The sequence below is a fragment of the Seriola aureovittata genome, chromosome 20 (assembly GCF_021018895.1).
Source record: "Seriola aureovittata isolate HTS-2021-v1 ecotype China chromosome 20, ASM2101889v1, whole genome shotgun sequence".
Classification (NCBI taxonomy): Eukaryota; Metazoa; Chordata; class Actinopteri; order Carangiformes; family Carangidae; genus Seriola; species Seriola aureovittata.
This window is the reverse complement of record NC_079383.1, coordinates 17,574,879-17,587,876: the sequence shown is the minus strand read 5'-3', so window position 1 is coordinate 17,587,876 and position 12,998 is coordinate 17,574,879. Positions and strand designations below refer to the sequence as shown.

The window sequence follows — 12,998 nt, the reverse complement described above, 5'->3', positions numbered from 1 at the left end:
TTTTGCACCTTCTCCCTATCCTCTGTCATTGATGTCTAAAGGATATCACTATACATTTTGTTAAGGAGGATCCCAAGAGAAAAGAAGGAAACGATTTTTTCCCCCTCATGTGTCTAATTGAATTAGACTAACGGGCAGCGCATGGTTAGTCACCTAATCAGATGCCTCATAACGTGACTACTCTGTGCTGTCCTGCTCAAGTTCACTGTGCAACATCAGTCAGTCACAGAGGCCAAGATGTTTCCCCTTTACCTTCAGTCGCGGTGAGTCACTTGCAATTTGACACAGGGACTAGAAAACACTTGTTTAAAACCATATTCAGTGGGTGTCTTTTGTGAGAGTCCAATATGTTCATGCTACTGTTCTAAGGCAGTCAGTTAGACCATGGTGGTTACTTTTTACTATTCACGTGTTTAAGCTCTTGTGGTAGATCCAAAATTTGTGGATGTTGATGTTCAGCAGCTGGTCTATGAACTACTTAAGAAAACTGTCTATGAAATTAAATTATATAAAAATGTGGGTCATTGGTTAGCAAAGGAATGCAAAGAAAATGGAACAGGAGCACAAAAATGCACCATATAATAAACAATTAAACAATAAAACCAGTAGAAACAATACAACTATTGTTATGAGTCATACAAACATATTAAGCTGATAAACTCATTTAATGTAAACTGTTGCAGTTACAGAGATTGGAAAGAGTTTAAAAGCAAAGAGTTGAAATTAGTCATATGAACTGCTACTGTAATTTGCAGGTTAAAGATTTAAAGCAACCAATGGTCTCAGTTGCTGTTTAACTCGGTCTTTACATACTAACTATATGTGGCACATACTTCTGTCAGTTATTGTCTTCAGGCGATCAGGGATGTTGTTCAGTGAATGACTGCTGACTTTTTGTCACTACATTTGTTTCATTTGTGTGTGTGTTTGTGTGTGTTACCTCTTTCGGACCTTTCCTTGCATAAACACTGACTGTTGCGACAAACCAGTAGACCTCATGGAGACCAAAGCCTGGTCCAAATGAGGTCAAATGTAATTTCTGAGGTACTGGTTAGGGTTATGGTTAGACTGTTCACAATGAGTGGAAGTCAGTGCAATGTTATGACAAGGATAGCTGCACAAACTCATGTGCGTGTATGTGGTTAGGGGTTAGCAGTTAGGTGGATGTGTTCAGTGTTTTTACATCCTGGCTGGTCTCAGCCTTCATGTAAACCTAATGACGCTGATGAATACTGTAGCCTGCCTGAACTTGAGGTTATGCTGCATTGATGGATCGTTATCCCTAGAGGGCACAATAGTCCAATTTAACCCAGGTGTAAAAATGAACAGATTGAATTACCTTTTGAGTTTTCTTTCAAACTCCCATAAGATATCAAGAAGGAAAATATACAAATGAGACAGGTGAATGGAGACATAGATAAGAAATAGAATAGATAGCTTCTAGTTCATTAGGTTCAGTGCACCAAGTCCATTTTAGCAAGATGACTGTCAAAATTAGATTATTGTCAATATCAGTCTGTATTTTGACTCTTTGGTGAATGGAAAATGTATTCTGTGTTTTCTATACTAACAGTGGTGGAGTATATTCAGATCCTTTACCTGAAAGTCTTAATACTAAACTGTGAAAATGAATGATGAATCTCTCAATTGTTCTGAAAATAGTGAGAAATGCCCTTCACAATTCACTTTGACAATGCTTTGTTTTGTCAAACTTCAAAATGATTGAGAATAAATAACAAAATCATTAAATGATGAAAAGTAATAGCATTAAGTCCAAGCATTTGAGAGGCTGGAACCTGAAATGTTTGGTAATTTTGTAAGAAATGTCTTATTAACTTATCAATAGTTGATAACTCTTACAATTGGATATTTTAATTTATAACGAAGAATCTTATTATATAAATTATAAATAAAGAAAATAATAATGTGTGCAGTAACTAAAGTTGCGAAATAACTGTAGTGCGATAATACATTTTTAAAAAAAGTAGCTTATATTATTTCCCTTTGAAACTGCGTATGAAAAGAGAAAACTCAGGTAAAGTACAAATACCTCAAAACTGTACTAAAGTACAGCATTTTGCAAATGTACTGTTACTTTCCACCGCTGCTGTTTTGTCCACATATGATATCGTCCCTTTTTCACTCATTACTTTCAAATTTGCCCAAATGGAAACTAATGCTGTTACACCCATTCCCCAGCAGACAGTCTAAACTGTTCCGAGATCGGTTTTAGCTATATTCATCAATTCAAACACCGAAGAAACCAATGAAAAACTGATCTCGAGTCAGGTATCTCGATAATTCCGCGTCCGGACAAACCAATCAGCTGACAGCCGCATGACAGGCAGGCCTCACGCATGCGCAGGTCTTCACTTTTGGTATCAGGAATATGGCAGCGTCCTGAACCCTGTTGGGGGGAATACGGCGTAACTGAGCACCTTCAGCATCAGAGTGGGAAAACTGAGAAGCACCGGCCACTCACAGAGGAGGGTGGGGGGCTGAGGGACGGCTACGAATAACACCCGTTTGCGATTTTACAGGTAAACGCAGCCGTTAGCACCTGCCACTCTCTTCAAGCCATCTTCTCCATGTTTGCTTGATTGAACCCTGCTGCTAATGCGGCTAGCTTAGCTTCTCCACAAAACCTGATTGATGTGCTAGTTAGCAGCTAGCTTTTGGCTAACCCAACATTAGCCTGCCACAGCCCCATTTTTCTGCATTTGGCAAACAAACGCTGATAACAAACGTGTCTGAGGCTGTCTGTCTTTCTAATAAGGTGGAGCAGCAGTGTCGACATTGCTTAAACGGTGCTGTCGTGCTTGTTTTTAGCCATATAGTTAACCGCGTAGGCCTGCTGCAATGAAGCAGAGTTTGGCTAACTGCTTGAGAGCCAGGTAACGTTAATGCTGCTTGTCATGGATTTACTTGACAGATCGGGAGGCAGCGCACATCCTCAACAGGATTTAAGAATCACCGTTAGCCATTTTGAGGCTTTCTGTGTAACATCTATATTTATATATCCATAGTCACGTGGGACGTTTATTGTATTTTGAAAGCAAGTCGTTCATGCATTTCAGTTACAGCCACAGGAGATGGAGTGTGAAGTTTCAGGGTTCAGAGTTCCTGTCTTGGTGGAGCGATTGCTTCATATATTTGGCAAATAAAGAGAGGGCATTGCAACATGTCTTCAGTGCAGAAAAAAAGCTTTTAAAGGAGAAAACAACATTTCAGAAAACAGCATAATATGGCCGTTATGTTTATGGTTTTGATCAAATTCATGTTTGAGTTTGAATGTCCAGATGCTTATGTACTTCTGCTCATTTAATTTGACTTTTATTGCACTGACAGTTAAGTTACGGTAAGTGCTTTATGTTCAACATAACTTTAACTGGAGATGTAAAAAAGCTTATGACCATATAATGATGTAATGCCACATGATAGGTTAACCCTTGTACCTACAGCTTTTTAAATAATTTTCAAAAGGGAAAAGGTGATCCAACTTTTTATCCAACAGCTGTGAAAGGCAGGGTACAAATGAATTTTAAGCCAAACAAACAGGCAAAAGAGATATTTGCATAGTATCAAGAGTTAACTGTCATGACACATATTACCCTCGGCTGTAGACTAGTTCATTGGTGCCTAGTCAGTAATATGCAGTCTGTTACAGTTTGTTTTCAGTTGTTCAGATAAGTCCCAATCTAGAGGTTTGATACGATCCTACTAGCAGAGAGCAACAGCAGTATACACTTTAGGATTTTACCCACTGCACTCAACCATTCAGATTACAGCAACTAGTAGTACCTTAATTTGTCAAAGTTTAAGAAGTAGGGAGACCTGTCTGGAACAAGCTATTATGTAAATGTTGTGTGCTCTGCTTTGGGCTGCGTTCCACTTATATTTACTTCAGTGTCCTCCTGTTTACTCCTTTATTTATTTCCCCAAGGAAAACCCATGAATAATTTGCTATTGATCTGCATACAGGCAGGAAGAGATGGGAGGGGTGATCACATGACCCAATCCTGGAAGCTGCCTTAATCTTTTTTTACACTCATCACAGTAATATAATAAAAACCGCCCTGCCCTCTTTCACAGCAGCAAAGAGCATGCAGTTCACTGTTTGCTGCTAACACATCCTATTGTGCCTTCCATCAGCCCTCCCGCTTTGGAATCAATTCATTATGCAGCTCCATGAATGCATGTTTGACAAAAAAAAACAAAAACATGTTGATACAAAACTTGGCTCCAGACTGTTCCTTGCACCTTTGTCTCTCCAGCACAGGCATCAATTATTGAGATGCTGCAACTGGTTAATTTTTGTAAAGGTTCTTGTCCAATGTTGTGGCACATGAAAGTAGCTTATATTTGTGTCTCGCTCTCTTTGAACACCAGACACTTGTCCCCTTGGTGAACGGTGGATTCCATCATGTGAACCTATTTTTCTGCTCCCTGTTTCATTTGCACGCTGAAATGGAGAGGAAGGAAAACTGGAGTCAGATTTTTCCAGGATCCTGGCAGAGTGCTGACACAGGTTCCCCTTGTCAAAGTGCAGCTGCCGGCAAGTTACTGCACTAAGGATAGGAGAGGCAGTTTTTCCCTTCTTTTTTTGACTGGTTTGTCTTTGAAGTCTTCATCTCTAATTTGTTTTAAACAATCTGTCACAAAGAATCACAAATTAACCATCCCATGTTGTCTGTTGTCCAGGTTTGAGAGTGTCCCATTGTCTCAATGTAAAATGACTGATTTTTCATCAAATTTTTTTCTAACCTAATCTAAATTAGTCACTAAGGCAAGCCCTTGTTTATCTAAAGGGGATCAATAGGCCACACAGCTTTTGCACCAGACTTTATTGACACATGCTCAGCTGGCTTGTTTTTGTGCCTATGATATCAAAATGAAATCAAAAATTGCCTCTGTTTTTTTCTGAACATACTGTATCCCAGTCGTTTCTTTTCAAACTGAGCGAGTCGGGATATCAAAGAAGAGAGGGTTATGATAAATTGGAAGTCATGTGCCACCAACTGCATTGATGCTATGGCTCATAGCTGAGGTAATGACACTGAAGAATCAGGCAGTCTCAGTGTGATGGATAATCACTATTTACTCTATTAACTCTGTAGCTGAGGGAGTGCCTGGTGGGAGTCTCTCCCTCTGAGCTGCAAAATGTTGAATGACTGTGTTAAGTGTGTGGCAATATGGTGGAATGTGTGTTATATAAACCTGATGTAGTAATGACTTGTAAATGTCTGGCCGCAGGTTAAATGGTAACTTCCCTTCTGCTGTGTAACTAAAAATAAATATCTTCCACCTTTTTATTTTCTTAATGCTTATCTGTGTTGAATATATGGAATATAAGCTTATTTTTTCATCTTCTAACCTCTGTGTTGTAGGTCCTTTGAAAAGATGAATGTCGTCAAAGACAACAAAGACCTGGCCTGTTTCTACACCACCAAACACTCCTGGAGGGGAAAGTAAGACCCATAACTTTTTTTTACTTTTAGCTTCACCAATAGGATTTCGGGGCTTGTGGCATTGTCTATTTCACATCTTTGTCATCTGTTTACAAGGCAACATTAACCTCAACTATTCTCTTCATCACTTTGTTAAGGAGTTTTGGGAAAATCTTGAAATCCTGACTCAGTGCTTCCATTGTGTTGACTTCCTTATCTCAGCTAAGGATAGGAGGTCTGCTGAATACTCATCGGCAGTTATGTGACCAGTGTGTTCTGTAAAGCTAATCCAAAGAAACAGGTATTGACAGTGAACACAGTACTAGTCTTAAGCAAGATGTCATCCGTATACCAGATGACCTCTTTTCTGAATGTGCCCATAACAGGAAGGAAGTATTTCTGCTTCTCGGCGTATTTACAGTGTTTCTGTCAAGTGGAACTACAATGCAAGATATTAACACAAATATAAATGTGAACTGGTAGGTTATATTACAGTAAAATGAGGCCAATATATTGTTTCAACAATGTAAACATATGTCTCAATGACCCATGATCAATGTCTGTGATCATCTATTGATCAAATGTATTACACATTACACATTATCTAAATTCTGTCAGTGCGTAGGGTACCTGTTAGTTTTCATTTTATAGATTATAGCTTATTGTTAAATTGCTCACTTAACTCAATATAGCCCTAAAATGATGAGACTGTATGTTTCTAACTGGTGGCCCTCAAAGCTACTAGAATGCACAAGCTGTAGTTTGAGCAGTGAGCCAGTGGGATCACATTACCAATACGTACTTTCTAAATGTCTTTGTGCCATTAAGGCCTGCCATTGACTTAGGTAACTTAAGCAGGCCTTCAGAGCATTAGCAATCATCAGAGGTTCATCCTGCTAATGCTCCCTGAAGTGTCCTGCAGAGACGAGTGTTGATGCATGTGTGTTGGACAGTGGGGACTGATGCCCCATTCAGAATGACACAGTAAACCCACATTGTTGGTTTATCTGAATTAGTCGGCCTGTGTCAGCTGACTTGGTTCCATGGCCATCCACCTGACCTGGGTTGAACAAGGGTCTGAAACTTAATTTATTGATATTATTAGGATTTAATGTAATTGGCTCTCAAAAGAGAGAGAGAGAGAGAGAGAGAGAGAGAGATTAGATAGCACAGGGCAGCATGAGCAAGTGGCAAATCATGAGAAAGGCCATGAGTGTGCTTACTTAGACAAATGAAAAAGAAACTTTATTCCATGCTTGTGTAATGTTATTCTTTGGTTTGTCAGTGAAGTGTAACTACAGTTGCAGACATAAGTGTACGGATGCTGACAACCATAGATTAACTTTTTGAAAGCTGTCTCATATGAGTGGGTCAGCTCCAATTCAGTAGATCTGTCCCCTGTACCTCTGCTGTATGAAAGGGGTTTCACAGAGCTTCAGGCCAACAGAAAGAGAAAGAGAAGGTGTTATGTCAGGATATCCTCTTTCAGCTTGTTTCATACGCACCTCAGATATTGTGGCCTAGTTTTTTCTTCAGTTGCTGGTAAATTATGGAAAGTAAATATCCAAGTTGTCAATTTAGTCTTGGATAGAAATACAGCATTCAAACTTTTTTTTTTTCTGTCACAGTGGCACTCCAAAAAAACCCACCTGTTAGCCAAAGTAAACTGAACCAGCTTTCGCCTGATAGTTTAATTAGTTAAACGTCCTTACATAGAGAAACCTGTTTCAGACTTTAACTGTTACTGTGCCACACATGAAAGGAGCACAGCTGCTCACTGTGAATACACAACATGTCCCCAAATGCAAACTTCAATTAGACTCATGTGATTAGCGTGCTTCTTTTTTTGCGACATACAAAATGGACTTTTGTCGTATGAATTATAGCTGTGGAGCATGGTAGATGATATTCAGCGTCACTTGATGTGTTTCGTTCTGTACAGGATAATCCACTCTCATATAAAGTTCAGATTAAAAAAAAAAAAAATGTACACATTGAACTGCAAGTGCAAACATTTGTAGCAAATTTGACACATTTCTTCAAATGTTTGTTTCCCATTTTTTATAAATTGGACTAAACAGCAGACTTATAAGGAGATGGGGAGATTACAGTGATCTGTTTTTGCAGGGAGCTGAGAATTTATTTTTAAAAGCCACAACAATGTTTTGTTGCATTATAGTTTCCAATATTTTCTATCTGGCTTCCTCTTTATGTGTCTAAAACATCTTTCAGATTATATGGTAACATTATCAAATTTCTGAAAATCGCTGGATGTTTAGTTACACTCAGATCTTGCTTGGGAAGCATTTCTTCAACAGTTAAATTTACAGTAGACCTAAAGTGTTGTGTCTGTGTGTGTCCTGCTTTAGCGTGACAGCAGCATTTTTCCCCCTCTCTCTCTCTCTCTCTCTCTCTGTGCTCATGATCATGTTTAATTCAAGTCTTGTGACTCCAGCTTGTAGAGTATATTAGATTTTTCCGTGTGTCTTCCTAATGAAGGACTTTTCCATGATTTTTAAACATGATTTCTTTCAGTTTTCTGTGTCATTTTAAGAGGTTTTGCTTTTGTTTTGCTTTGGTTTGCCAAGCACAGCATTCCCCTATTCATTTTCAGAGCATGACGATGAAAATCACAATCTCCTTTGAATCTCCTTTGAATGCCTTCATACATCTGTATGTTTCTCCTTGATCAATAAGGAAGCCTTGCTGCTACATACACACAAGCTATATATTTATAAGCTGTTTTCTGTACCTGTATGTGGAATGTGCTGAAACTGTCTTTTGTACCTTGTGTTCAGTCTTTTCATTTGTTCCCTTCATTGTACAGTCTGTATGTTGCTCCGTCCACCCCTCTCTGCACTGTGAAATCCAGTGTTTGTTGGGTCTTGTTTGGAGGATTATGCAGTGTTGTCCTAGATGTTTGTATGTAGTCATACAGATCTGCCTTCTTTGTGGGAAATTGAGCTTACTTTGTTGAAAGAGGAGAGGCAGTTGTGAAGAGGTTTAGTCACATACAGGAAGTTGCTTAATATGCTGCATTATGAAACCTTGGAGGTGGAAGGAAAAGCTTTGGAGACGTGCTGTACAGTATGACTGAATGAACGTGTAACATAGCACAAACCGTATGCATGATATAAACTGTACCTGTAAAGCATGTTTATAGCGTGCTCTTTCCTCCTCATATATTTTCCATATGAAAGAGTAATACGAGCCCACCACTGTCGTTAACCAGTGGCCACAAATCCCATTACTGCTGACCGATTTTTAAGGCATACCAGAATGATTTAGAATTTCTTTGTGAATATTTTTCTGCAATCATGACAGCTATTGGTTTCCATTCATTACATCATGTCTGCTCTTCTCAAATTCAATGATATAAGCAGAAATTGCATTTACTATGATTGATTACCTAACTCAAGGTTGGCTCTCTGCACCTTGATTTTCATATCTCTGCATGGATGGAAATCTGAACCACAGTGAAATGAGTTGTTGTAAAATGGTCAGCAGTAATGTGTGTGTGATTTGTTAGGTCAAAGTATGCAAAAACACTGGTATGGTTATCTGAATTCCTCTCTCCATATTATGATAAATATTCTAATTTACTCTCTCACTTTAATCACAAGTCATTCATGCAAGTATTACTTTATTTTACCTTCCATGTCTATAGACAACAGTCCAGCTGATTCTCTGTACTTATCACTGCATCATGTGGTTATGTAGTTGTCTAGACAGACACTAAGTATCAGTATATCTTTTCATATTGCAATTAGCATGCTTCAAGTAGGAAATCGGTTTCTCTCTTCTGCTTGTCTTTCAAAGGAATCTAGTATTTGTGCAGAAGCAAGAAATTGGTTGTTAACCCAGTCTTCTTATACATTCTACAAACTTGTTAAAAATGATCAACTGCGACTGGCTGACTCCAGACATTGGTGTAGCCACAAAGAAAGAGATGTACAGTAAAGATGACACACCATGCATTGTTAGCCAAACACAACAGGGAGGGTTGGCTAATGCCTGTCCGCTAATATACAATTAAGGGGGGAAAAAAACAAACCCACAGACAATGAATAATTAACTAGGTTTGTGCTGACACCCAAGTTCAGCTAGCCACTTAGCACCAAGGTCAGAATGTGTACCGAGACAGCGCCCTGAGATCAGGACAGACTTGCAGTCTCATACTTTGAGATGATGAGATGACATAACAGTGGAGAGGAAACCTCGGTGCAAGGATTGATGATTAAAACAGGGAATGAGTGCACTTCTGCAGGCTTTCTAACAGGGGAGGTGTCTAAAAATGACATGACATTTGTATAATTGGAAGGAGGCTGACGGTGGGATGTGTCTGGACGTAATATTCCACTTCGGCCTTGCCTCAGGCTTCTGTCTGTCCTGTCTGTTTGTGTTAATCATGCATGCTGTACACAAGTTCAAATGCATTATGTGGAAGTAACATCTCAATTTGGCTTTCTTTTACTCTGCTTTTTGATAGGACTAGCTGCTTAAATGTTAACATCACCAGACCTCTTAATGTTGCCTGGGCCTAATGAGGATGTGCGAGAAAGAAAGGAGCAAAGTCAGCATGTTAAACGTGCAGTGGAGGTGCTAAAAGAACATGTTGTACAAGGATGAACAGACATGTACACCAGGGACAAATAAACCTTTACATTTAACACTTTAACTACTATCTGCTTAAACTTAAGCCCCAAATCAAAAAACTCTCCAAACCTTATTTTCTACATAAACAAAACCCTCCAATGACCCATTTTCAAATCAAACACCAGGCAGGAGCTGTTGCCTAATCACACAGTGATCAACTACACATGGACATGCCTTTGTGCTCATACGCACATTCAGAGAGTGTAACATGCAAAAAGATTGGCGAAGCAGAATTTCACACTTCCTTCCTAATATGTGAGAAAGCCCCACTCTTGTAATTAGTTTTGTTTCAGTATCAGAGAGTGACTCATTACACATCTGCTAACCTAACCTAGAGACCTAGTGTGTTAAATACATAGGGAATAGCATGTTCCCTAATAGTAATGGCTGGATCCTATGGGGAAGTACTCAGAAGTCACATCTGTGCCACTTCAGTCTTATATTAAGTGTCCACATTTAGTGGTAACAGCAAGACTTAAAGCTACATGTTCACCATTTTCACTACAGCTGATTGGATAGCTCCTGCAGCTTTAAAAGTGGCAGTTGATAATCTTTTCTCCATCATCTTTTCAACCTGTTTGTGCATCATCTCAACCATTAGCTCATAAAATGCCTATAAACAAGCATTATAAATGGTGACAATGGATGACATCATCAGATAAGCGAGCTCCAGTGATGTCACCTGTCCTTGAGTCATCACCCCCAGAGAGGGCTACAACAGTGGTTGCAAATGGACCTGCTCCTCTTACACCATCCAGCCCTCTGTCAGATGTAACAGAGCTTTATTCATTCATGAGATATTTTTGGCACACTGGAAATCTTGAGGTCACAAGTTAACTGATGTTGATGTTAAGAGTTATCAGAGCTAACTGGATCTGTGTAGTCCACGCCACACATTCATCCTGTTTCCCCGCATTCACTGCTGTTGCTATGTGACTTGCTGTGCTGTTGTAGGTGTTGCTTCCACGTGCAGATGGTGATTGGTAGGCTTTGTTTCTGACTCATCCCTGATTCATCCTCTGTGTTCCAGGTACAAGCGGGTCTTCTCAGTGGGGACACATGGCATTACCACTTACAACCCTACAACACTAGAAGTAACAAATCAGGTCAGTATGTGTGCAGCCTGCCAAAGAGGAACTCCAGAGTCAATCAGGAACTTTGTCTTTGCAGTAGTTATCTTTCTTGGGAGATGTGCTGTTCTTGGCCCCATGTGACTATTGAAAATCCATTTGAAGCGCATTGCTCTTTTGCTCAAAGCTGAAACACAGTATTTCTTACTTTTTTTTTGCTTAGCCTTTAAATGTGCTAATCTCTCAGCACTGCAGTGAATGTGCAACAGCATGTCTGTACACCGATCAGAACATGAAATATGTCATATGAGATACCCATTCATTAAAAGCTGTAAAAAATTACTTTGGTAACACTTGACTTTAAGCATTTAGCATTTATTTATTTACCATTCATCAGCAGTATATAAACATGAAATAAATGGTTTATATATCTCTATAATGTAGTTGTACACATCTATAATGACATTTAAGTGCTTATTGATATACAGCAATCATAACTTCTCTTATGAACATGCATTTTATATTATTACAACTGTGTTTAAATATAGTATCACACCAGCCTGTAATTATGGGCGTCCACAGGAGGAGTTACAGTACACATTTATTTAAACATTTATATCTGCTTACATTACAACTGCATCCTAATACGTTATAAAACATTAATTAAAGGTTCATATACTGCTTATGAATGTTTAATAGGAAGACTTCAAGTAAAATGCAGCATAACATCTTTTTTTTAATTGTGAACTTTGTTTGTGTGACTTTAACAATGTTTTTTGTTTTGTTGTTGCTGTATGTTTGCCAGTGGCCTTATGGAGACATCTGTGGTATCGGTCCAGTAGGAAAAGGTCAGGGAACAGAGTTCAACCTCACATTCCGCAAAGGCAGTGGCAAGAAGTCGGAAACGCTCAAGTTTTCGACAGAGCACCGGACAGAGCTGCTCACTGAAGCGCTGGTGAGGAAGAACACCCACATCTGCAACAGAATGACTAAACAGACCTCATGCACATATTTCATGAAAAGATCTCAGAAGTGGTGTTTGATGTGGCATAGTCATGGTTTCCCATAGTGTCATGCACACATTGCTGTGTTGTTAAAAAAAAAATAAAAATAAATTGCAGCAAAGTCACTTAATGTCCAACAGACTGTTTGGGAATGCAGCGCTTGCAGATCGCAGGCCCTTTGACTCACTGTCGGTGTTTATAACAGATGTGAAACAGCAGATATGCTGATGTAAAGAAATAGGCTCATTATACCGAGATGTTTCCAACGCAACAAGGATACGTATTTCCCCACAGAACCAATTAAATGTAGCTGTACATTTTGCAATGAAGACGGGGCATTTTTAGGTATGACACTGCAATGATTTAACAAGCAGCTGTGAAAGTCGACACTATCATATAATATGCTTTTTTTTCCTATTCACAGAGATTCAGAACAGAGTTTTCAGAGGGAAAGATAACTGGCAGGGTAAGTATTAAATCTATAAAAATGAAAATGCAAGATATCAATTCGAGTATACACATGTGGTGACACATAAACTGAATTGTGTCTCACAACATGTGTGCTCTCCAACAGCGCTACAACTGCTACAAGCACCACTGGAGTGATACACGAAAGCCTGTGTGTTTAGAGGTGACACCCGGCGGCATCGACCAGATTGACCCCCACACTAACCGGGTGGTGTGTTCCTACGACTATCGGAATGTAGAGGGCTTCGTCGAGGTCTCTGATTACCAGGGAGGATTCTGCATCCTTTATGGCGGCTTCAGCAGGCTGGTATGCATTTATGGAGTTTGTGTGTATGTGTTTGTCTGTGCTGATG

The 12,998-nt window shown here is 39.3% G+C and overlaps 1 protein-coding gene across 4 annotated transcripts in view; it reads left to right on the top strand.

Moving 5' to 3' along the window:
* The first annotated feature begins 2,388 nt into the window (after positions 1-2,388).
* LOC130161261 (dnaJ homolog subfamily C member 13) overlaps positions 2,389-12,998 on the top strand; it is a 31,248-nt gene continuing 20,638 nt past the window's right edge. For all 4 annotated transcript variants that reach the window (XM_056364430.1, XM_056364429.1, XM_056364428.1 and 1 more), the window contains exons 1-6: positions 2,389-2,540; positions 5,388-5,468; positions 11,134-11,209; positions 11,979-12,128; positions 12,602-12,643; positions 12,752-12,952. In XM_056364430.1, the coding sequence (XP_056220405.1) occupies positions 5,401-5,468; positions 11,134-11,209; positions 11,979-12,128; positions 12,602-12,643; positions 12,752-12,952 (537 nt within the window). In that variant the 5' untranslated portion in view covers positions 2,389-2,540; positions 5,388-5,400. The remainder of the gene's footprint in view (positions 2,541-5,387; positions 5,469-11,133; positions 11,210-11,978; positions 12,129-12,601; positions 12,644-12,751; positions 12,953-12,998) is intronic.